The 23,236-nt window shown below is 37.9% G+C and overlaps 1 protein-coding gene across 2 annotated transcripts in view; it reads right to left on the bottom strand.

Annotated features, from left to right (window-relative positions):
- Window positions 1-23,236, bottom strand: part of DPYD (dihydropyrimidine dehydrogenase) — a 365,931-nt gene that overhangs the window by 178,443 nt on the left and 164,252 nt on the right. For both annotated transcript variants that reach the window (XR_011325793.1, XM_069789317.1), the window contains exons 9-12: window positions 20,331-20,438; window positions 16,434-16,603; window positions 14,546-14,756; window positions 3,943-4,127 (exon numbers count right to left, since the gene is read on the bottom strand). Coding sequence is in view for 1 of the 2 variants with exons in the window: in XM_069789317.1 (XP_069645418.1) it covers window positions 3,943-4,127; window positions 14,546-14,756; window positions 16,434-16,603; window positions 20,331-20,438 (674 nt within the window). In the remaining variant the exon portion in view is untranslated. The remainder of the gene's footprint in view (window positions 1-3,942; window positions 4,128-14,545; window positions 14,757-16,433; window positions 16,604-20,330; window positions 20,439-23,236) is intronic.

The following is a 23,236-nucleotide window of genomic DNA, read 5'->3' on the forward strand; positions in this document are numbered from 1 at the left end:
CTTCTCTATTTTTAAGTCTGATCTTAAAACATATCTTTTCTCCCTTGCATGTGCTGCTTCTATCCTCTCTCCGATTAGCCATTATTTAACTTTGTTAAATACGTTTAAACTTTGTTAAGTATGTTTATGTTATTTCATACAATCTCAGAACGGTTGTGGTTGGAAGGGATGCCTGGGGACCATTTACTAGTGCAACAACCTTGCTCAAAGCAGGGTCAACTAAAGCAGGTTGCTCAGGGCTCTGTCCAGTTGGACAGAGATATTCTAAGCTCCTTCCTGGCCTTCTGTTTCTGGAACAGACATATTGCTTACTCAGTGGTAAGCAACTAAAATACCAGGTTTCCTGCACTTGCATTTACTCCACCTTTTTGCAAATGCTGCTTTGTTACTTGTCTTCATGCTAGTGTTTCATATGTTGTTCTAGCTAAACAAAGGGACATTCAATTTTTCCTTTGGTTATCCTGAAAAGAAGCAGACAACATAACTAACGGCTTCGAAGACAAGCTTCCTGGGAACCACCCGTCTCTGGTATTGATTATGAAATAATGTACATTCATGCATGCTCAAGGAATATATGAGAATGGTCAACCTTCATAAAAGGATCAACAACTATACTCTTCAGACACAAAGCCCATATATTCTTTGACAGCATAGATAAAGAAAAAATAGCAAATATACAACACTGGTTCAAAATAGCACAGTGATGTGCTCAAAATTCGTATTGAATAGCATCTTAGTGAAGTGCAGTTTATATCAGTTAGGATCTAGCTCTCCCTTCTATAAGTGTATCATGTACATTTCAGTCTAAGAAAAATATAAAAGAAAGTGTCCATACTGGGAAGATTACTGTAAAGAAAAAATAGATTTAGATAAAAGAAAACTTATTGTGAACCAGAGAGGAAAAGTCACTTTTTAAGAGGGATTTTAGTGAGAAGGTGGCAGCTTGAGTGCCACGTATGGGAAAATGCTCCACGGCTAAGCATATGAATAGAGCAGGAGTGAAGATTTAAGGCTGGCGCAGTGGTCCAGGAAGAAAATACTGGAAGAATTGTGATGTGAGAGCTGTCTTTGCTCTAAAGGCACGCATAGAAAATCAGAAGTTAGCCCTGCAATAATTGTGAATTACCCTGAATATAACTATTACAGTATTAAATCCCATTCACTAATCGAAAAGAAATGAATGGTAACTGAGGCATAGAAGAGAACAGCAGCCTATATTGCTTCTACACAAGATCATAAAGTCACTGTTGGACAAAAGTGAGGGCCATTACAATCCCCAAACTAAATAAATCGCCAAGATTATTTTACAGAAATTTTTACATCATCCATGGAATAACAAAAAAGGTTGAATCCTGAAAAAAAAGTTGTGAATAGTAGTTGCATGAATTAAGCTGATTCTGTTTGGATCTCTAATGATTTGCAAAGAACAGTTCTAGGAAGACTGACTATATCTTCTAACAGGTTCTACTACAACTATCCTTAGTTAGGCTTTGACTGGTCATGTTTATAGAAACTAACCTGACACAGCTGCAGGCAATAATTTCTGAGATGAACCTATGCTTCATACAGTGGGAGGAATATGTTAAGAGGCAGGAGATATTTAGGCAACTAATGATGGAAAGTTTCCAGCATAAGAGCAGCCAAGAAGCTTCTGTAAATAACTCGCAGTTTTGAACATAAGGCATTTCTGCTGGAGAGTCCTTGAGTCTGGATCTCCTGCTTCACTTGACCATGTGCCAGAGCTTGCAGCGATTGGAGTTTCAGGGCACATATCAGGCCCATCTGTTTGCTTAGCCTTTTGCCTGGAGTAGGTTGGGATACAAGCAGTGTGCCGTTCAAACAGTGCATTCTGCAAGTAGTCGGGATGGTGGTTTTGAGTTTCAGTCTTTGACATGGTCTTGGGTTGCTTGAGAAATCCCATGGAATAGTTTTATTTTGCTAAAGGCTGATGGCATTATTGGTAGATCCTGGTGCTGAGATAGTTGGCAATTTTGGAAAGGCTACCTATTCCTGTAACTAAAATGCAAATGGATAGATGGTATCAATGTATTTATTTAAAATTTTATGTGTACTCAATTCAGACACTCAGATGACAGGAAGGTTGTTTGCCTTAGAATCTCACACTAGAGAGAAAATAAGGTAGTGTGTAAGGGTGTTTTCTCACTTGATATTGGAAGTTTCCAGAATACAGGGCTGTGAATTGAACACGTGCATGCACATGCACACAAAGGCGCGCACACATGCACATACCTACCCCTATAAACATCAGGGTAATACAATCCTTCTCTAAACAACTTCTTTAGAAAACAAACTCTCCTCCAGTCACTTAAATTTCTACCAGGTCCAAACACCGGTGAAGTAAATTGCCAAATTACAGCACTCTGAACCACAGCAACCAGATTTTACAAGGGCTGCACATCCAAATAAATGCCCCTGGGCAACCCATTCATCTAACAGCTGGAAAGGTGACACTTGACATTTGGAAACTTTCCTGTGAAGATTGCTGTAAGGCTTTCCCATTAGCTTCCTGGTGAGACTGTAAGGTTGAATAAGCTGACTTGAAACCTACAAAGGGTAACGGAAATGCTCTAATATCACAAGCTTGCTCGATTTAAAATTCTAATTCTCAAGCCATGACTATTCAGATTTTTCCCAAAGTACTAAATACATTCCAGAAGGGAAAAAAAAATCAAGCTTTGAGGAGTAAGCAAGATGATAAAGGAAGTTTTTTAAGTGATGTGTGTATTTCTAGAGGTTAAAGAGGAAGGAGACAAAGAGGAGATACCCCTCTCTCCCCCTCTCACAGTTACCCAAATTCACAGTGCACTGAGAAATTAAGCAAGCGGGTCAGGGATTAAAGATGTTTCACACTCTGCATTTTCATAGGGTCTAAGAAGGCAGGACACAAACAGTGCTTTAGAACAAGTGAGAAAAAATATGCACAGATACTAACAACAAGCTTTCAGTTGAAGTATTTTTAGGAAGTGAAATCAGACCCCAACAGCATGAAATTGCACAAACATGCAATCAGAGAGGCTTTGAGCAGATGGATGGGGGAGAAAGACATCGAGCTGTTACAGTCCCAACTTCAGTTGTTCAAACCTCTTTTTGTGGGAGAATGAATCATGTACCATGCTTCTAAAAAGTGCCTTGCACTATGAACGCACTCTTTGTCAGCTGGTTCTCCACACAGGCTGTGTCTCCTGTCTCTGAAGGTTCCTCTGCAGCTCCTCTAGACTTTGTGCTCTTTCTTTTACTAGAAAAATTAGGGCAGAGGTGCTCAGTCAGCAACATGTAAGGAGCACCAAAAGGGAACATGCAGTTACCAGGTTTTTGAACCCCTGTTCTGTAACCCTTAAACTCACATTTCTCAGGTAAATTCTCCGTTGTGTTATTTTCCTCTGTGCATTCAGTGTTTATTTTTTGTTGGGTTCTTGTGTCCAGTTTATCAGCCTCATCAGAGCAACCTTTGGTTCCAGTGTAGATAATATGAGTACTCTGTAAACTGTTAGTACACTAAAAATGTCTTCCCTATGTAACAACATTGGCAATATTTAATTTTTAGTTTATGCACTATTGGGAGATTTTATGTTTTAATACTGATGGGCTCACTTCTTTTCCGCAATTACCCAATTAGGACTTCTACTTGCACTGTGTATTGTGCAGGGAGGCTTCCTACCCTTGAGCATAATTCAGAGCTGGGGCCAAGAAAATGTTGCTTGGATTTCAGTGTTAAGATGATGTAAGAAAGCTGGGTTCAACTACCCAAACTCAAGCATGTGATCCAAGCTGAATGAATCTGTAATGTTCAAATCACCAGATAATCTACGTATTAGTTTCTCAAAACTTGTACATTTAATCTAAACCACAATGAAATTATTTTTTCAAAGTATCTAAAACCGGATAGAAATGGGAAAGAGAAAAACACTTTTGAAAAGTCACCTGTATGTATCTGTGCATGTACCAGGAAGCTTGTTTTCCATCATTTACTGATTCCACTGTAGTGTTAGCAAGACCACCAATGTCACCCCCTGCAAAAACCCAGGGTTCACTTGTTTGCATAGTTTCCAGATCTACTTCAGGAAGACCCCATCTGTTAAACTTGATAGGTGCCATGGCCTCTCTGACTGTAATTAAAGTGGAGGACAAATATGTTAAAAGAAGAAAGAAAACACTGTTGCTAGAATCTGTCAGATATACACTGATAACAATTAGTAAAGCAGTTCCAAGTTCTTTAACTTACTTAAATGTAAATTTACAGTAAAAATGAAAAGTTTTTTTACATACATAAACACTTTTGTTGAGCTAGTGGAGGTATGTAATTACGAACAGGACTCAGACAGAAAAACAGCATACACTACATGGAACCACAGTTTAGTAGCATCAGAAAAGTAACCAGTTCCTGTGTGCCTGCAAAGCCATACTTGCATACAAAATAAATGTACACAAGTGTCACAAGAAGTGACTGACTCGATGCAGGCTCAAGAAATAATTGGTGCTAATGTTCTTCTGGTCACTCCCTGAGAACACACTGCATATCCCAGAAGCTGAGATTCACAAAGTCATTCTCACTGGCATCATTCATCTCCCAGGGAAAAAGTCCAGCACTTCTGAAAATCTTATTAATGAACAATATTAAGAAAGGAAAAACAAATTTTCTTCCTCTTCCTCCGCCCATAGCTTTGTACTGCACTTACCATATCAACATGTTTTTCTGTTGAGTAACCTACCATATACTCCTTTGTGCAACTTAATATGCAGCATATGATTTTTGACAAAAAAGAATGTTTCTGTTACAATTTCTAGAAATTCATTTAGATCTCCATAATTTACTTCCCACATTCATTAACCCTCACAACAGAAATGATACTCTGCTACTTTCTGACAGGTCATTATTAAACCTCACTGAAAATTTTCAGATGGAACATTTTCCCACCAGGAAATGTTATGCTACCAAAGATTTGGCTTTGACAAAGTGTGTTGGTTTTAAAGAAATTTAATTCTGAAAAAGATATGTTTCAATAAAGTCAAAACTATCCTGACTTAATATTTAAACTCAGAACATCCTGAAAGTAGGGCTCACTTTGAAACTTGTTACGTATATTAAGAATAAAACCATAAAAACACAATCAAAATGAAATGCTTACATAAAGACAATAGATTTTGTATCTTTTTCACTGCAAGTTCTGATGGTTTTTTAGAGCATTCATTAAGATATCCTAATTTTTTTCATGTCAGTAAACAGCACGTATAGGCTTTCTCCACATGAACTATTATTGTCCTTAAAAAAAAAAGTAGATGTGAAAATAAAAAAGTAATTTTTTATACTGCATGGCATTATACAAATGGCATCAAATACACATAAATGCTCAGGAAAAAATATTCCTGCTCTATATTAACATAATTTTTATTCTGAATTTTTAAATTATTTTATTATAATCGCAAAGACACTTCAAAGTAGCTTCACAAAGAGAATCACATTTTTAGCAAATGTTGATGGCATATATCAAAATGAAGGGGTTTTATATACCTTTGTCTACAGTAACTGAAGATTCTGCAATAAAATGCAGCTTAAAATTGCAATGTCCCTCAGGGACGTACCACTAGCAGATGCAGATTGCTAAGGTCAATTAAACTGATGTAGTTGTGCTGTCATATATGTAAAAGAGAAACCTGCCAGTTTAAGACAAGAATATTTCTCCAGTATGAGGGCAAAGTCACAGTATTGCCCCAGTGCATGCCTGAGTATACAGCAAGCTTCAAATGCATCTTTCTTGCACGTCATCCTGATGGAATTTTCTTCCCAGACTCTGTATCTCCCTTCACCTCCAAATCATATATTAGAAGTGTATTTCAAAGCAGGGGCTGTTTATAATTAGGGGCAAAATAATAAAATAGGAAGCAAGGCACAAACATTGTCACCTACTTGTCCCACTTACGCTCTCCTCCTCACCCTTGGCATACATAAACATATATCCAGAGGACTCAAATCCAAAGTATTTTTTTGCAACTGGTTCAGAAGCCAGAATCACAGACAGTTTTAAGCTGAAAGACTGTAGCAGGTTCTCCTATTAGAAGTATTTAATTTATCTTCAAGACCTATTGCTTGCACAATCCCTCCCACACCACATATACTTGTGGCTTAACTTGGCAAAAATAATATTTGCATAGTAACAGCATCAAAAACTTACGAAATGGTTTCCTTTAAAAATACTTAAATTACTGAAAGATCACACCAAACACAACCTTCAGACTGAGATATTTTTCAGTCTGGAAAATGAGGGTTTTGGTTTGCTTGTTTGGGTTTGGGGGTTTTTTGGTATCTTTTTTTAAAAAGGAAAGTGCTGATAATGGCTGATAGCCGATTTATTAAGAATCAAAACATTAACTTTCTCTTTATGTCCCAGATTGTCTGTACTTCAAGAAAGCTTTTGATTGTCTTATACGTGTCATATATAGGATAACTTATTGCATGCAGTGGTACCATCTCAGCATGTGGTCTAGACAGTTCTCACAAGCTAAATACATACAGGCTTGTAAAGACATGTTTGGAAAAAACCCAGGGGAAAACTCGGTGCTGCAGGATTTGGTATCGGGGATTTAATAGATGACTTTTGTTTCTCTGAGACAGGACTGAACCACAGTAAAGGTGTTAGAGGGCAATGTGCTATCAGAGATGTAGTTTTTCAGAAGAAATGATATAAAACTGGAAGTTCTGACTACTTATTTCATCCTGTGGAAAAATAGGGTATTACCTCTGTTATCCTGGATCTATTACATTTCTCAAATCTATCTTTGGATTGTTTTGTGCTAAAATACCTGTCTGGACATAATTATACCAGAAGCTTTTTGAGTGCAAAGAATGCCCAACATACTTTCACCTGAAACATCTCCCCAGGGCCTGGAGATTTGTCTGCCTGATTAGTATTTTTAAAATTGGGAAAGACCGTTTCCCTGATGGCAAGGTTGACATGGTATCCAGCAGCTATTTCCTTCTGTCTTTATAATCTCCAAGATTTAGGTTAAGTAAAAATAAAAGCATGATTTAAAAGCATCTTATATAAGAGTTCCTAACATCCTCACAATTTGGATCTGGTACCCGGGGCAACTGTGAGGCTGACGGGACCACCTCCTAGACCACCTGCATAAAGAAGGGGAAGAACTTTGGTCTTCACAAAGGGAAGTCCCTTCTCTGCCCCTGTAAGAGGTGAGAGAGGGTCTAAGAGTCAAACCTGAGCTTGAAAGGAGGTGACCCCAACTGTCAGTTCCCTGATTTGCTTTTTGACACTGAACAATAAGCAAACTAGATAGCACATGCTTTTGTTGGTGCACGATTTGGGACAGGGGTAAAGAAAAGAGTGTCTTTTAAATCCCTGCATCCTCACATCCTTTAAAGTTTGAAACTAACATAGCTTTGCTCTTGAAAATTAAAAGTACAATCCTGTGGCTGTGCTGCCTTCTCCTCCATATGCTGGTGAGATATTATATATAATTTGAAAAGATCCTTCTGGATGAAAGACAACGTACAATTGAATTTTTCTGATGCTATCAAGTGATGCTAACACAAATAACACCAAACAAAGGACAGTTCTGAATATATATTCCAAATTTTCTATATTCAGAGAGCAAACAAACATAAATGGAAAAGCAGCAGCAAATTATAGCACTTGCAAAAACAATATTAAAATATAAGTGAATACAGAAAAAATATTTTAATTAACAAAACTAATCAAATGGAAAAGATTCCTCAAATAAAGCTTTAAAAGTGAGTCTGTGTGTGTTTGACTGTCATGACTAATTATGTATCCATGTAATGTGTGTTCAATTTGGGCTTATTTAAATAGCAGAAATGCTCATTAGCTGCAGTATATCTGTGAAGCTTCAATAAACAGTTTAATGTTTTTTCTGTTTAACCAATTTCATAAGTTCCTGTAATTTTAGCTTTAGTAGCTCATTAATGTTATTTTTGATATCCATCTTACAGAATTCCTTTATAGTGAATAGTAGCAATACTTCAGAAAAATACAAATATACTGTAACAGTTGTCACATGCACCAATAGATGATTAACTGCTGACACTGCCCAGTCTAAATGCCCAGCAAATAAAGAAAGGCACAATCATGCTTCCCCCAGTCTCTGCCCCACTAGCATACTGAACCAGGATTAAAAAGTGGTTTGACTGGATAAAGTTGAGTCCAGGTATGCTAGGAGAGGCTCCTGCTGCAAGCTGGTACTAATTTTGTTTTCTGCCTGTCACCAGCAAGCAAATGTGTACTGATGCCTATCAGGTGAAAGAGCAGAATTCCTGCTCTAAGTTAGCAGGGTATTAGAAGACATCATGAAGCCCACCACTTTTACATATTGGAAACTGGTAATCATTTCAGGGTGTGAAACTGCTGCACTCAAACTCATGCAGTAAACCTACTTGTGGAGAAAAATCCTATTCCAAATGACTCAGCAGGAAAACTCCTACCTATTTCACTAGGAATCTATATAAATTTCAGTTTTATATAACAATTTTTAAAAAAGTCTGGTGCCTAAAAGTCTATTCTGGGCGTGTGAGGCAGATGTTCTGCTACCAGGGAGACACCAGGTCACCCCTGTGGGCACTCCCAGCTAGGGCATCACAGCCACCTCTCTTCCTCCCTCCTAGTCTTTCATTAGATATTCAAGGCTTCAGTGCTTTGAGGCTGAAGTTACCTAGCTGTCTGAGCAGGTTGTGTGAAGAAAGTCAACATTCCTTGCAGGTTCACTGGCTTCTGTAGCATTTCAAGTTCTGGATTTGTACAAAGGAAAACTAAAATATTTTTCACGTAGGAGCTCAGAGCTCTGCAAGCTTTTTCCCTTTTTCCCTAGCAAATGCTTCTCAATCTATAGAAATAAGTATTAATTAGGAGTGGGTTAAATAATAAAATTGGAAACTACTTGGGCAAATTTATCTTTGCTGTACGTTGAACTATACTGGGGGGACAGTAGTTATACTCTAGGAGGCCTTCTGGGGTTTGCTGCTGCAGTTCCCAAGCGAGATGACCATCATACTAAAAGTAAAAGCACAGTATCTGAAAGTTGTGACCGATTCCCAGAAATGTGAAATAAAATTTTGCCCTTCGGTTACCATGCAATACCTAGCTTCTACCAAAGATTTAATAAAACATATTTTTGCTCACTAATAACTTACTGTTTCTGGGGGGTTTTGCAAAGGCAGTATTTGGAGTTGGCTTGGATATTTTTGTGTGGTGGGTTGACCCTGGCTGGATGCCAGGTGCCCACCAAAGCAGCTCTATCACTCCCCCTCCTCAACTGGACAGGGGAGAGAAAATATAATGAAAGGCTCATGGGTCGAGTTAAGGACACTCAGCAATTACCACCACGGGCAAAACAGACTCAACTTGGGGAAAAAAAACAATTTAATTTATTACCAATCAAATCAGACTAGGATAATGAGAAATAAAACCAAACCTTAAAACACCTTCCCTCCACCCCTCCCTTCTTCATGGGCTCAACTTCACTCCTGAATTCTCTGCCTCCTTCCTCCGCAGCGGCACAGGGAGTTAGGGAATGGGAGTTGAGGTCAGTGCATCGCATGTTGTCTCTGCTGCTCCTTCCTCCTTGGGGAGGACTCCTCACACTCTTCCCCTGCTCCACCATGGGGTCCCTCCCACGGGAGACAGTTCTCCATGAACTTCTCCATTGTGAGTCCTTCCCATGGGCTGCAGTTCTTCATTAACTGCTCCAGCGTGGGTCCCTTCCATGGGGTGCACACCTTCAGGTACAGACTACTCCAGTGCAGGTCCCCTGCGGGGTCACAAGTCCTCCCAGCAAACCTGCTCCAGCGTGGGCTCCTCTCTCCACAGATCCACAGGTCCTGCCAGGAGCCTGCTCCAGTGCGGGCTTCCCACGGGGTCGGTCACAGCCTCCTTCAGGCATCCACCTGCTCCAGCGTGGGGTCCTCCATGGGCTGCAGGTGGATATCTGCTCCACCGTGGACCTCCCTGGGCTGCAGGGGGACAGCCTGCCTCACCATAGTCTTCACCACGGGCTGCAGGGGAATCTCTGCTCTGGTGCCTGGAGCACCTCCTCCCCGTCCTTCACTTGGTGTCTGCAGAGTTGTTTCTCTCACATATTCTCACTCCTCTCTTTGGCTGCAGTTTTTTTCCCCCTTCTTAAATACTTTACCCCAGCGGCACTACCACCATCACTGAGGGGCTCAGCCTTGGCCAGCAGCGGGTCCACCTTGGAGCTGGCTGGCACTGGCTGTGTTGGACACAGGGGAAGCTTCTGGTACCTTCTCACAGAAGCCACCCCTGTAGCCCTCCCCGCTACCAAAACCTTGCCATGCAAACCCAAAACATTTTGCATGCCCCTTTTTTGTCTCTCCAGGAAAATAAACGTACAGCATAATACATTATATGACATTATCATGCTAAGATTCAGTGTTCTGGTAAATGGGAATACTTCCTCTTTACTGCTGCCTGCTAAACAGAGTGTTGAACTAAACTTACGTTGCCAGTCCCCTATCCTGCCTCAGTCCCCTGTCCTGCACTGCATTTTGTAGTGTGTTTTGAACAAGTGTACTATTTTCCATAGTTTCTCCATTGTTTCTCCTCAGAAATTCAGGAAAATAGATCAGAGCAAGGACATTTGTTCCAGTGCAAAATTTTGCAGTCCAAAAATATTGTTCCCTTTTGCTTAACAGAACAAAATAGATAAGAAAATGGTTGTTCAATGTTTAGACTTTAAAACCAACTGGACTGGTGTTAAGATGGATGTTGAGGCTGTATGCAGTGATAGGGAGTACACAGAATTACATTTGTATATATTGAGTAGTTGCAATTTGGAATGGTGACAGAAGATATTTCAGTAATTCACTAATATGTGATAGGCCTCCAAAATAACAAACCAAGCAAAAGAGCAGGAACACAAGGAAAGGTACAAAATTCTCTCACAGCTCTTTATGTGGGTCAGTTACGATGGCTTGAAGGCTTTGGCAAGCTATGCAGTAAAAAAAAGAAGCTTGTGCTTACAAAATGTTTTTTTTCAACAAGAAGCAAAACATTTTTCTTACTCCATCTGTAGTAGTTTGATTTGAACAATTTGTTGGGGGTTTTTTTACTGGTTTCAGTAAAGTGGTAATGTTCTTAAAATAGTCTAGAAAGCAACTCTCCTGTTTTGTGTATTAGCAACTACCCGAGCATAAAATGGACTTAGGAGTCCATTTTTTTAAATTAATGATGCATTTACATGATTCCCAATGGGAGGATGAATACCTACTAGAACTGTTGCTTAAAAACACAATCAGCATTTTATTTTAACAAAACAAAAAAGACTAAATACCTACTGTGAGCACATGGAATTTCAGTTGCAAATTTAACAGTTAACGTGCAAGAATAAGAAACACCATGTTGAGGATAATAGACTAGAAAAAGCTTTCTAACCTATGAGCTATTTCTGCTCACAACAGCAGTCACCCACATGCTTATGTCTTATTAAACAAAACTTTAAAACATGAGCATCAAGGCTGCCCTGAAGACTTTGCTGAACTGGGGCTAAGTCTGCTTTTAATCCCTCTGGTTTTTGTAGTATTTTCTTTATTCTTCTATCAGTAGCATCAGCATTTAACAATATTAATAACAAATAGGACATATCCTGCTAGCTTAGCTCTTATCAATACTGCATTTGCAGTTCCCTGAGGTGCCTTATGAATTAAGTCAATTGATAGAGCTTTTTGCATGAGCAACAATTAACACATTTATTCAACCTGCATCTGAGTCATTCAGCCATAGAATAATTCAGACTAGAAGGGCCCTCTGGAGGTCACCTAGACCATCCCCTTCTTCAAAGTGAGATCAAGTTCCAAGTCAGATCGGTTTGCTCATGGCATTGTCCAGTTTTAAGTATCTCCAGAATTTTCATCTCCATCTTTTGGTGGAGAATACTTAAAACTCTCTCTCTCTCTGGAATACAAAAATGCACTTCCTTTTTAAAAAAAAAAAAACCAAAACACTAAGAAGATAAGATGCTTTTGTTGGTTTGGGTTTGGGTTTTTTTTTTTTTCATTTCTTTTTGTTATGTATGTTGAGGTAGCCTGGAGATTTGGTTGTAATCCAGCTCAATGGTGAAAAGCAAATTTGACTTTCATTAAGACAGCTTAGTCAAAAAAGAGAGATTTAAAAGCAACTGAAATGATATGCTCAAAATAAACACTTTGTTTCCTCATGTTTTAGTTTCTTTTCACTTTCACAACATCCAAAACAAATGCCTTGCCTTTTTCCTTGTTATTTGATTGCTATTCTAACAGCAGTTACACCAAAAATACAGTGCGAAAATGAGGTGTATTGCTCACCCCCAAGGTAAATGACTCTCTTCTTTCATGATCAGCTCACTGCATGACTTTGTTCCCCTCCTATTTTATGTTCCTATTTAAAATCCTCACAACAACTAATATAGACAGTGAATGCGTACTAGGAGATACAAGACTGGCACAGTATTATGGCTAAGCAACACAGTAAGTTCAACCTTTTAGCTGAAGCAGTTTTTAATGTGGGAGAAAACAGAATCACTCCTTTATCACAGGGTCTATGAATCACAACAAAACATACTGATTGCACACGCTAATATTTGATTTACCACATGAGGTTCTAGAAAACCTTCCAAAAAACTTAAACAGAGGGTTTTAAAAACAACAACAACAAAACTTTCTAAAATTCTCAGTCAAGTAAACTCCACCATTGGAATAATTCATGAATCTCCTAAAGATTAAAAAAAATTCTTAATTTTCTCCCTGCTTCCTGAAGGTTAGACTGAGCCCTAAAACATGACCAACACAGATGCCAGACTCTTTGTACATCAATACATCTCCAAGTGGAATGGGAGTCTGTTCTCTCAAAGAGACGTAGGCTGCACCTCCTGTGTCCTTTAGAGCAGAAGGCAACTGCAGGGCAGGAGGCAGCCCTGAGTAATTAGCACTGTACGTAGCTGGGTACAGTTGCTGTCTAGATAACAGCCTAAGCTGCATGAACCTATCCCAAAGGAATAGTAACACACATAAGCTAGGAATGCTCCTGGAATTAACTTCACATGTTCCTCAGGGAACCAGGTCGATCCTTCTTTTTTACTGTAGGAGTGTTTAGACTCTTCTCATGGCTATATGATGGTTTAACTTTATATACAACTGGACTGGTGAACAGGAAGCACCGAGTAGCTCATTCAGATTACAGACGACTCTGCTAGCGGCTGTATTCTAAAATTCTTCAATGGGACCTATAATTTATTTTCATTAACTAATGTTTTGTCTTCCTGTGAATTGAGTACACTTTTTGTATAATTTTACCAGTAACTCTACAAAATCTTACTATCAGAAAACTCATTTCTTTAACTTCATTTAAAACAGTGTTATCTATGAGGCATACACAGAAAATGCAGATGTGAGAAGTCATACATTTTATGTCTGAGGTATGACCACAAATGCTACTAGACTCTGCTTAGATTATTTTAGATTTATGATTTTCCTTGATTGAAAAGATTCAAAAAACCATGTTATGCTAAGAAATTCTGAAATTCCCCTTGCAATGGCAGAACCAGCATCTAATTACCAAATTTTCTGGCGACGCGCACTCTGAGGCACTTGCCAAGTCCTCCGTCAGAGCATTTATACCCAAAGGACCATGACAACATGTCATGGGTTAGTTGGCTGGCATGACCATGCCCTGGAGAGGTAGGCACATCGATCACTAAGGCTTTCAGAACCTGCTAATGTTGATGAGCGTCTCCAGGCTGAAGATCTATTCATTTTATCAATCTGTCTTCTGCTGAGTCAGTGTTTTTTACTTTCAAGGCACATCTGATGTATGTGCCTGAACTCTTTAAATCTAACCTAGTGTCAGAAAACAGTATGAGCTCTGCTCAGTTCCCATGTTCTTAGTTGTACTCATGTTCTTCAGCTCTCTTCCTGCTACAGCCAGACAATTTGTTCAATCTCTGAAATGCCATCTCTATGGCAATTTCTGTATCTTTAATATGGAACTATGTAATTGTTAATTTTTAAGACCAAAGCTTAGTTTTATTGCGTATGCACAAGAAATGAGTGATACCCAGACCAGCTGAACCACAATAACGAATCTGTCCTAATTCTTGCTTAATTTAATAGATTAAAAAAAAAGAAGTTTCAAAGATCAGATCAGTTCAGTTCAAAGTTGTAGTATAATGAGTTTCTATAAAGTTAATTAGTGAGACCAGAAGAAATCCCCAAGAGTATTCTTTGAGATCCCATTTGCATTGAGAGGAAAGGAAGATATATACTGAGCAACTCTACCTCTAATCTGAGTTCCTGCTCTATGCAATGATATACAGAAAACTACTTTGTTATCAGAGCCTCAAGTTTTGTTCTAAGAGGTATACCTGAAGGACAAAGAAATTCCTGTGAAGGACCAGCAGTCACAAACTGTGTAACCTCCAGACGACTCATTTCACAAAACTGTCAAAGGACAGGAAATGGCTGTGGCTAAAATAACAATCAGCATTTACAGAATGCATTAGTCAGGGTTACCTTTATTGTCACTTAAAACGGAGCCAAAGGCACTGATCACCACATCAGCTTTCAGACGGACAACCTGATCCTCATCTTCTTTCCAGTTTCCTTCATTGTCTTGTTTGGTTCGAACAAACTCCATAGCAACAATTTGTCCACCTCTAAGTACAACTTTCCGAGGGGAGAGGAAAGGTAGAAATTCACACTTCTCTTCTTTTGCAAGTTCCATCTGTAGAGTAGAAGCAATAAAATATATAACTTGAACATTGTTGTGTTTTTATGAAAAAACAAACAAACAAACAAAAACCCCAACATTTTTTGACTCAAGATGCTACCACGCATTCTTCTGTAGTAGAAGTCACCTGTGTACGGTATACAGTCATCTTAATACCAACTTCAGAGCCTTCCGTGCTATTAAGTAAAGCAGTTCTAGACAGTGACACTAGGTAAATTTGCAATGCAAATATTTCTCCAATATATTTTCTTATTGTTCTCTGTTACTTTGAATAGGTATAACTCCTTCAAGGGCAAAAGAGTTACCTTATGCAACTATCTGTGTCTTTTAAGAAGAGGCCTAGTATTAATTAAGTATATGCCCTAATTTCTGTTTACTGTGATTTTAAGATGTTATTAAATGCTGACCACCACGTGCAAACAACAGTTTTCTGAGTGACAATCCATACTTAAGATCTTCTGAATCTCTCCTGTGGTAAACCTGCTGAAGTCAAACAGCATTTTGTCTTAGCAAAATCTTCAGGATTTGATTGTCTATGTTTACACGACAACTTTTCTGAATATGTAATATCTAACCTGACATCATTCTAGCATGGCCATTACTAGCTGAAGCTACTTTTATTTTACTTTTTTTCAAGGCCACTGCATGATGGGATGAGTACAAACACTGACAACTTTTAGGAATTTACCAGGCTGCTAACAAAGATTTTGGTTCAGTGACAGCTGATTCTTGATTAGTAAGAATCTGAATAGCACATGAGTCTGTCTGTTCAATGGCTTCGGTAATCTCATTGTGTCTAGATTCTTAAATGAAGTGCAACAGAAGTAAAGTATTCATCAAGAGACCCTCTATTACTTTTTTTGCACTTCTATTCCCCTTCTACAAGATCTCTAAGATGCCCACCTTCTTGAAAGAGATGACCAAACTACCATAAATCTCTTTATAAAGATGCATTACATGTCCTGATATCCTCAAGTATACAAAAGTGTAAAGTATGTACGAAATAAATGATAATGGAAAAAGACCACCAAAATAAGGAGATCTAAACTGAAAAAAATCTCCTGTAGTATAGATATATTGAGGAAGCGGAGTCAGTTTCAAAATGTGCAGATGTCCTGATAAATGCCAAAGTGCAAAGCCAAACTAAAAATCAAACTCAACACTGAAATCTGTGATAAATGACATTGCTTTATTGCCATTGGCAGTGATTCAAAGCCAAAATCACCGTAAGTAATTTTCTTACAAGATTTTATAGGTTCCCAAGGCAACGTCAAGATCACTGAGATTCATTAGACAGCAGCCAGAAGGTATCATTCTAGGATCTAACCATGACCTGAAGAGTCACCTACAATACTCAAATGGCTGTTTGATCTCTGGGGTGCTTCCAAGATTAAAAATTTTACTGTATTTTCTAATTTACAAGAAATTCTACCCCCTGTATGCAAAAGCACCTCTCTGACGTTACAGGAAACGGGTACAACAGAGGAAAATTATTTATACAGAGACTATATAAAGTGGGCCTCAGATCGTTAATAAACATTTATACATTTTAAGAGCATTTTATAAACAAAACCTTTAGTAGATGTCTTCTAAGTACCTAGAGCACACTTTCAGGCCCTGTAGAAATAACAACCAATATTCCTTCTCATAAATGCTGTTATTTAGTTTTACCTCTTCTGGGACGGCCCTGATATTAGTGAATCCCTTCCTGAAGACCACAAACACGTGACGAGCTCCACAGCGTAAAGCAGATGTTGCACAGTCAAAAGCAGTGTCTCCTGCCCCAAGTACAATCACAGTTCCATGTATTGATGGCAATGGAGAGTGACAGGCACACATCCCTGAAAGATGAAAGGAAAACCCCATTTTCAAGTAGAGAAACCATTTCTGCATGACCACTCAAAAGGTACTTGTACTCAAAGCAGTGTAAAATTGCATCTTACAGCTTCCAAGCATGGAGTGTCACTATCAAATTATTCTGCTTCACTGAAAGACAGTTTTATTTCCGTTTTTAAGATATGCTCATATACATAATTTCATAGTCAGTACTCTAAGCAGCTGCACCTTTCTATCTGGAAAGAATTCAAATGACAACACGTTTGTAGGATTGTGGGTCCTGTCAAGTTGAAATTAGCAATGTGATATATTTTTATTCAAAAAGTAAGTTTCTCTCTTATCATATTCATTATCCTCCCAGTTAAAAAAAATAACACCTTTTAACAGATTATAAAGAATAATACTTGGTATTTTTCAAAAGATGACCAGTTGTTGATAGTTTTGTGTAATAGTTTCTCAAAGTTAGTCCCCTCAGTCAATTTTCTACAAGGCACTGACACTGTTCTGGCAATGATACAGTTCTCAGAGGCTATTCTCTACAGCAGCTGAACATGAGGCAGAAAGAATATTGTTATTACAGTAATTCCTAGATCTTCCACTGGGAGAAAACGTTTAATCTACAGTGGCTTTCTACAAACAATTTGCAAAAAGTTACATGGAGAGAATGACAACATTATGTGTTCATCATCTACAGCTTGTATTTGATGATTTGATTATACAAGAAATACTTAAGTAAAACTGAACTGTGTGTGTTGCTTGTATGAGACTGCACTTTATCACAAGTTTAAATACAACTGTTGATTACGCAAATTATTGCAATTTAAAAAATAATGCCATAAACAATATAAAACTATATTCTCAATGAGCTTGTGATAATTTCATTCAGGAGGTGCTAAGCTGGCCATTTAATCATTGCACTGTAACTCGAGTATCCTGCTATAGTAGCAGCAGATTTTCACATGCAATTGTGAAGAAACACAGGTATTGTTCAAGTAAACAATGCTTTCAATTTAGACATATAAACAGAGTGAGAAACAACATCCTAATACACATATTCTCTCTCCATTTCTAAAATGCTTAATGTATGGCAAATGGTATCATTTTCCCCCCATATGGCACTGCATTTACTATTTACTTAATAGGCTTCTTATTCTAAAATTTTCTCCAAACTTTTCTCATTTATTTTTAATGAACTTAATCCTTCACAAAAATTGTACATTGAGCAGTGGAAAAAGCACAAGCGCAGCAGGGGAATGGCAGCTCAGAGTGCCATTACAGGACTCGTCTAGAATGGATCAGTCACAGCAGCTCACTTTGCTCTTGGTGACAAGGCCACTCCCAAGGTAAATTCACATCTATGTATTTGCAAGGAGAACCCCTTTTGGAGGAAAGTATATTAACAAGTGGTATTCAGAACTTAGTAAGCAGGCAGAATATCTATTTTACTGTGAATAAGTCTATTATGTCTATTATTTAGAGAAATGTCATTGTAAAAAAAAAAAAAAGGATAGAGCTGGATATAGGACATATATTTTATTTTAAAATTCCATGCTTTAGAGAGCCAGAGGTAGCTACAGCTGCAGACAGACACTAGGAAATTAAGTAAAAGAGACCATGTTAATTAACAGACAACAACAAAGAGCTACTATTACCGTCAGTCAGAAAAGGTTAGTTCTTCAAAGTTCATCCTTTTTTTCATTGTAGACTGTCATGGTTTCAGCTGGGATAGAGTTAATTTTCTTCTTAGTAGCTGGTATAGTGTTATGTTTTGGATTTAGTATGAGAATAATGTTGATAGCAACAACTAAAAACATCAGTGTGTTAAGTAGTGTTTAGTCTAAGTCAAGGATTTTTCAGCTTCTCACTCCCAGCCAGCAAGAAGGCTGGAGGGGCACAAGAAGCTGGGAGGGGACACAGCCAGGACAGCTGACCCAAAGTGGCCAATGGGGTATTCCATACCATGTGACATCATGCCCAGTATATAAACTGGGGGGAGTTTGCCAGGAGGGGCCAATCGCTGCTCGTGAACTACTGGGCATCGGTCAGTGAGAGGCAAGCAATTGCATTGTGCATCACTTGTTTTGTATATTCCAATCCTTTTATTATTATTGTCATATTATTATTATTATTACTATTATTGTTATTATTTTCTTCCTTTCTGTCCCATTAAACTGTCTTTATCCTAACCCACGAATTTTACTTTTTTGCAATTCTTTCCCCCATCCCACTGGGTGGGGCAAGTGAGCAAGCAGCTGTGTGGTGCTTAGCTGCTGGCTGGGGTTAAACCACCACGACATAGACTTAATATAAAAAAATATCATTGTATATCCTGGCAAATCGAGAATGCTACTTTGCAACATTCTAAAAGATGCAGATCACATTATATAGGATCCTCATGTAGGCAGGTGACATACAGTACATGACTATTATGTGTCCACACAGAATTCTATAAAGTATTTTTAGTCAAATTATTACAAGAGGGCATTCTTTTGCAGGATTTATTTTTCCTTTTTAATCCACAAATGTTTTGCAATTCAGATTCTCAATCTGTTTCATTTTTAAACATCTATTTCTTAAAAAGAAAACCAAACAAACCCCAGCCTTTTCTCCCAACCCATTTGAGGTCACTATGAGCTTAAGAAAACAGTAAGAAATAAGCACTTGATCAAAATAGCAGAGAGATGGGACTAATGGGATGCAGAATTTCCCTTCCTAAGTATTTTGCATAAACTTCACTTTTATATGCAGAATGATTTGCTGCAGAAGATATATTCTTCAACACATTGTTTATGGAAAGTCTACCAAATACGGGGGCAACCCTGTATGACACTAAAAGAAATTTCTGAATGCTCAGAAGAAAATCAGTTTGTAGAAAAAAAAGGTATATGTGTGGTTAAATATGTGGTCCTATGTACAAGACCTCATATTGCACTAAGTATATGCCCAGAAAACTGTACATGGAATTTCTTTTTTATCAACACATTGGGCAATCTAGACCATGAGGGAACATGGCATAGAAATCTCGAGCTCCATCTCATACATTCATCTTGGGCTTATGACTTCACATTCAGGGCCACTGAAAGCAGCTATACTCCTTGGGGAGCAAACACAGCCATCTGTACTCAAAAAAAAGATGTAAAAGCATAAAACTAGACTGCATTTGGTGCCTATGAACTGAGTGCTGTCTTACTAACTCCTGGCATACTACTGTTGTTCTGAGTCTTAGACTGTAAGTTGTTTGGGTAAGGAATTAGTGCTCCCTTAAATGTGTCTGTAAAACATGCAGCACATGGCTTGGGATCAAGTAAAATCATTTATCAACAATATACAAAGCAGCTGCTTGTATGGGTTGGCAACACCTTCTTTAATATCAGATTTTTTCAGACCATCTTATATATACTATTTATATCAAGTTACTTTATATAAATGAGAAGCTTATGACATCTTTTGAATATAATTCAAAATAACAAATATAACTTATTAGGGGTAATGATTTCCCATGTACTTATATTTTTATATATGACTATTTGCTTTACAGTCTCTAGGACTGACTTTCCTGACCACACTCCTGAGGTTGCAACTCACCAAGAGAAAACCCTGCCCCAGACCTATTCACTGGGAGGTGCTTCATAACTGGATGTGCTGCTGTGTAACCAGCTGTCCATTTTGATATATCAGTAACTGCTAATGACTTACTGAACATGATTACAACAAAAACATAATATCACATACCTGGCTTACTTGCCATTGCTACCAAAGGTAGGAAGTCTTTAGATGTGTAGAATCCTTGATCCATTCTCAGTCCTTGGAATATACTGTCTCTGTTTGGTTCTGGCAAACCTAAAACAGATATTTTAAGGCATATCAGAACTACAAGGGAAATTTCAATGACCAATACATATTTGACATACATACACATTCTCAAAAACCTCCTCAATACAAGCACTTTTACAAACCGTTAGATGTTTCTAAAAGAACATCACAGATGACTGTAGTTTCATGTTTGTAGTCTGTAGCTTACATAACTCATGATCTTTTAATAGTACTGGCACTTGAAAATAAGGTTGCTGGATAACCTGTGTATTCATATAACTCATACCAAAACAAACACAAAGGAAAGGATTAGAGAAAACAGGATATACAGGGTGCAAAAGCAGGGAAGCTACTGGGGAAGAGAAGACTCTTGTAAGCTTTTCTTGTATCGCTCTATCTGCATGCGCATGTAACTTACTGCTGTGAAATGGTTTTGTTCCCTTTGTTCTGAGGCATTCTTCAATATAGCTAGTCTGCAGATAATACAAATGAGGCAATAATAAACAGCTTAACTGATGAGGAAAGGAGGACAAATGGCAATGCTGTAGATCTGTCTTATCTGTGAGTATCTGTATGCCATCATTTTTTGCCATTCTTGATTGTTTTCTCAAAACCCCAAAGTCCTTATTGGCTGACATTTACTTATAGTTATTAATAGCACACACTTTTACAGAAGCTGTAGGATACAGACAGGGGTACACCTCACAACTAATAATAGCAACAAATACCTTTCAATTAAAAGAAAGCAGCAAAAAGTATCTTCCAATTATCAAGAATATCTTCTTGTTGCTGTGTGAACATTTGAACAGCACAAAAAAAACAGTCTAGTTGACACAGAAGTTAAAACAGTTTTTTCATGCAAATGCAATGATCTATCAGGGTATTTTCAACAGGACCTTGACTTTCATATTTACATCTAAAAGACATAATATTATCAAAGTATGCTAATTAATAATTATATACTGAAATGGAGTAAACATCAGCAATTTTTCTAAGAAAACACACTAGAACCAAGGAGTCCTCAGAGCAAGCAGGCGGAATTGGAGCATGAAAAGCAATCTGTGTTCCCTCCATTCTCAGGCATGGATGGCAGCAGACTAATGTTTCTTCTCTTTGAGACATACTGGTCTGGAAAACCCCAATAACATCATGTTACTGTCAACAATAAAGCAGGATTGCACATTGAGGAGTGCTGTACCAAGTAGGGAAGGTTTAGGGCCTTTTTACATTACTTAAGCAGCAAAAATCTGTCTCATTATATCGTAATACCAGGACTCAGTTGTGAGAAAGCTTAGGATTTTTTCATGAGTTACCTGATATGAGGGAAGTTTCTTAAAACTCTAGATCCCTGAATGAAGTTACTATAATACAAAACGGAAAAAAACCTGTTAAAACTAAAAATACACTTCAGGGAGTAAAATGAAAACATGCTCTCAGTGAATTCAAAAGGCTTACAAGACAAAAAGCAAATAAAAAAGTCCTGACATTTTTGCATTTCAAAAATCTCATGTTATTGAGCACTTTGTTGATCTCTCTTTATAAAAAAAATCATGACTAAGTTGCTGAACACCTGACTTTCAAAACACCACTGATCTATAGTTGGATATTGAGAAAAATAAGGTTAGAAAATACCAGCATGTACTGAACTTCAAGAACTTTGAATGCTGTACTTTCTGGGTAGACTGGACTATCAGCTAATGAAGAATGAATAATGGGTATCTTAAGAGGCTACCAGAAATACTTACTGCTATTGAAAATACAATATGTAAAATGCATTAAAGAAATTATTTTTAAAACCGCATAAGTTTTCCTCTATGTATATATTGCAAAATCATCTATGGCAAGAAGAGTACCTCAGAAAAAGCTCTCAGTGACTGCCTACAGGCAGAGGACAGAGTAATGCGACTACTTCTATTGAGGTGTCCATAAACCAGCTCAGAGGCCTCAGTTTACTCTTGGGAGAAACACTCTTGTCTTTAGTGAGATGTGCAGTCTGCATTAAAGATCATTTCTTTCCTACCTAACATCTATCCCAGTTCAAAAACAAGAAACCCTTACAAATAGTTTTTCCACGTATTTTTGCCACTTTTATCATCTCCTAATGAAAATTATTTCATCTCTAACAGCATCAGTAATTTAGCTCCCATAGGCTGAAGAAAGAGTAGAATTAAGGGAATGAGGCAATGTTCATGGTTCAGGCTCATCACTAGTTCAGTGTCACTGAAATCAAAGGAGTTGGATTAAGAATGCATTGGATTCAATGATGTTTAGCCTAGCTGATATGACCAAAAAAAAAGCCTAATAGGTAGTCAGTATATGTGGCATTTTTTGCTGTTTATTTTACTATTTTCATTTTGCTGAAAAGTCAATGAAAACCAATTTTGCAATATTTACATTTGAAGGAAATGCAGGGGATTTTTCTCTTATACCTATAAACACCTGGCACAGTTTCAAGCTTTTTGCTAGCATCTGCTGGAAGTTGTACTGGATTCTGATGTATCTCCTTTTGCTGTTTAGTATTTGCCATTATTATGATTGCATTTAATTTTGTTAAAATAGAGAGATAGAGTACTTCTTAAAGCCACTAGGTAGCTAAGAAAGAGGCAGGCAGAGGCAGACAAACAGAGGAAGAGATCAAGAACTGATAAGATCCACTTTAGAGACAAACCATTTCATAATAAATGGCCACCCCACAGAAGTATGCTTTACAGACAGATCAAATATTGATAAATAGCCAAGAGCCTCTCAGGAGAGAGAACATTTGATGAAAAAACAGCTGTAGAGGAAAAATGTAGTTTCAAGCAAATGCTTTTAGTGGAGAAATA

The sequence above is a fragment of the Haliaeetus albicilla genome, chromosome 8, assembly GCF_947461875.1.
Source record: "Haliaeetus albicilla chromosome 8, bHalAlb1.1, whole genome shotgun sequence".
Taxonomy (NCBI): domain Eukaryota; kingdom Metazoa; phylum Chordata; class Aves; order Accipitriformes; family Accipitridae; genus Haliaeetus; species Haliaeetus albicilla.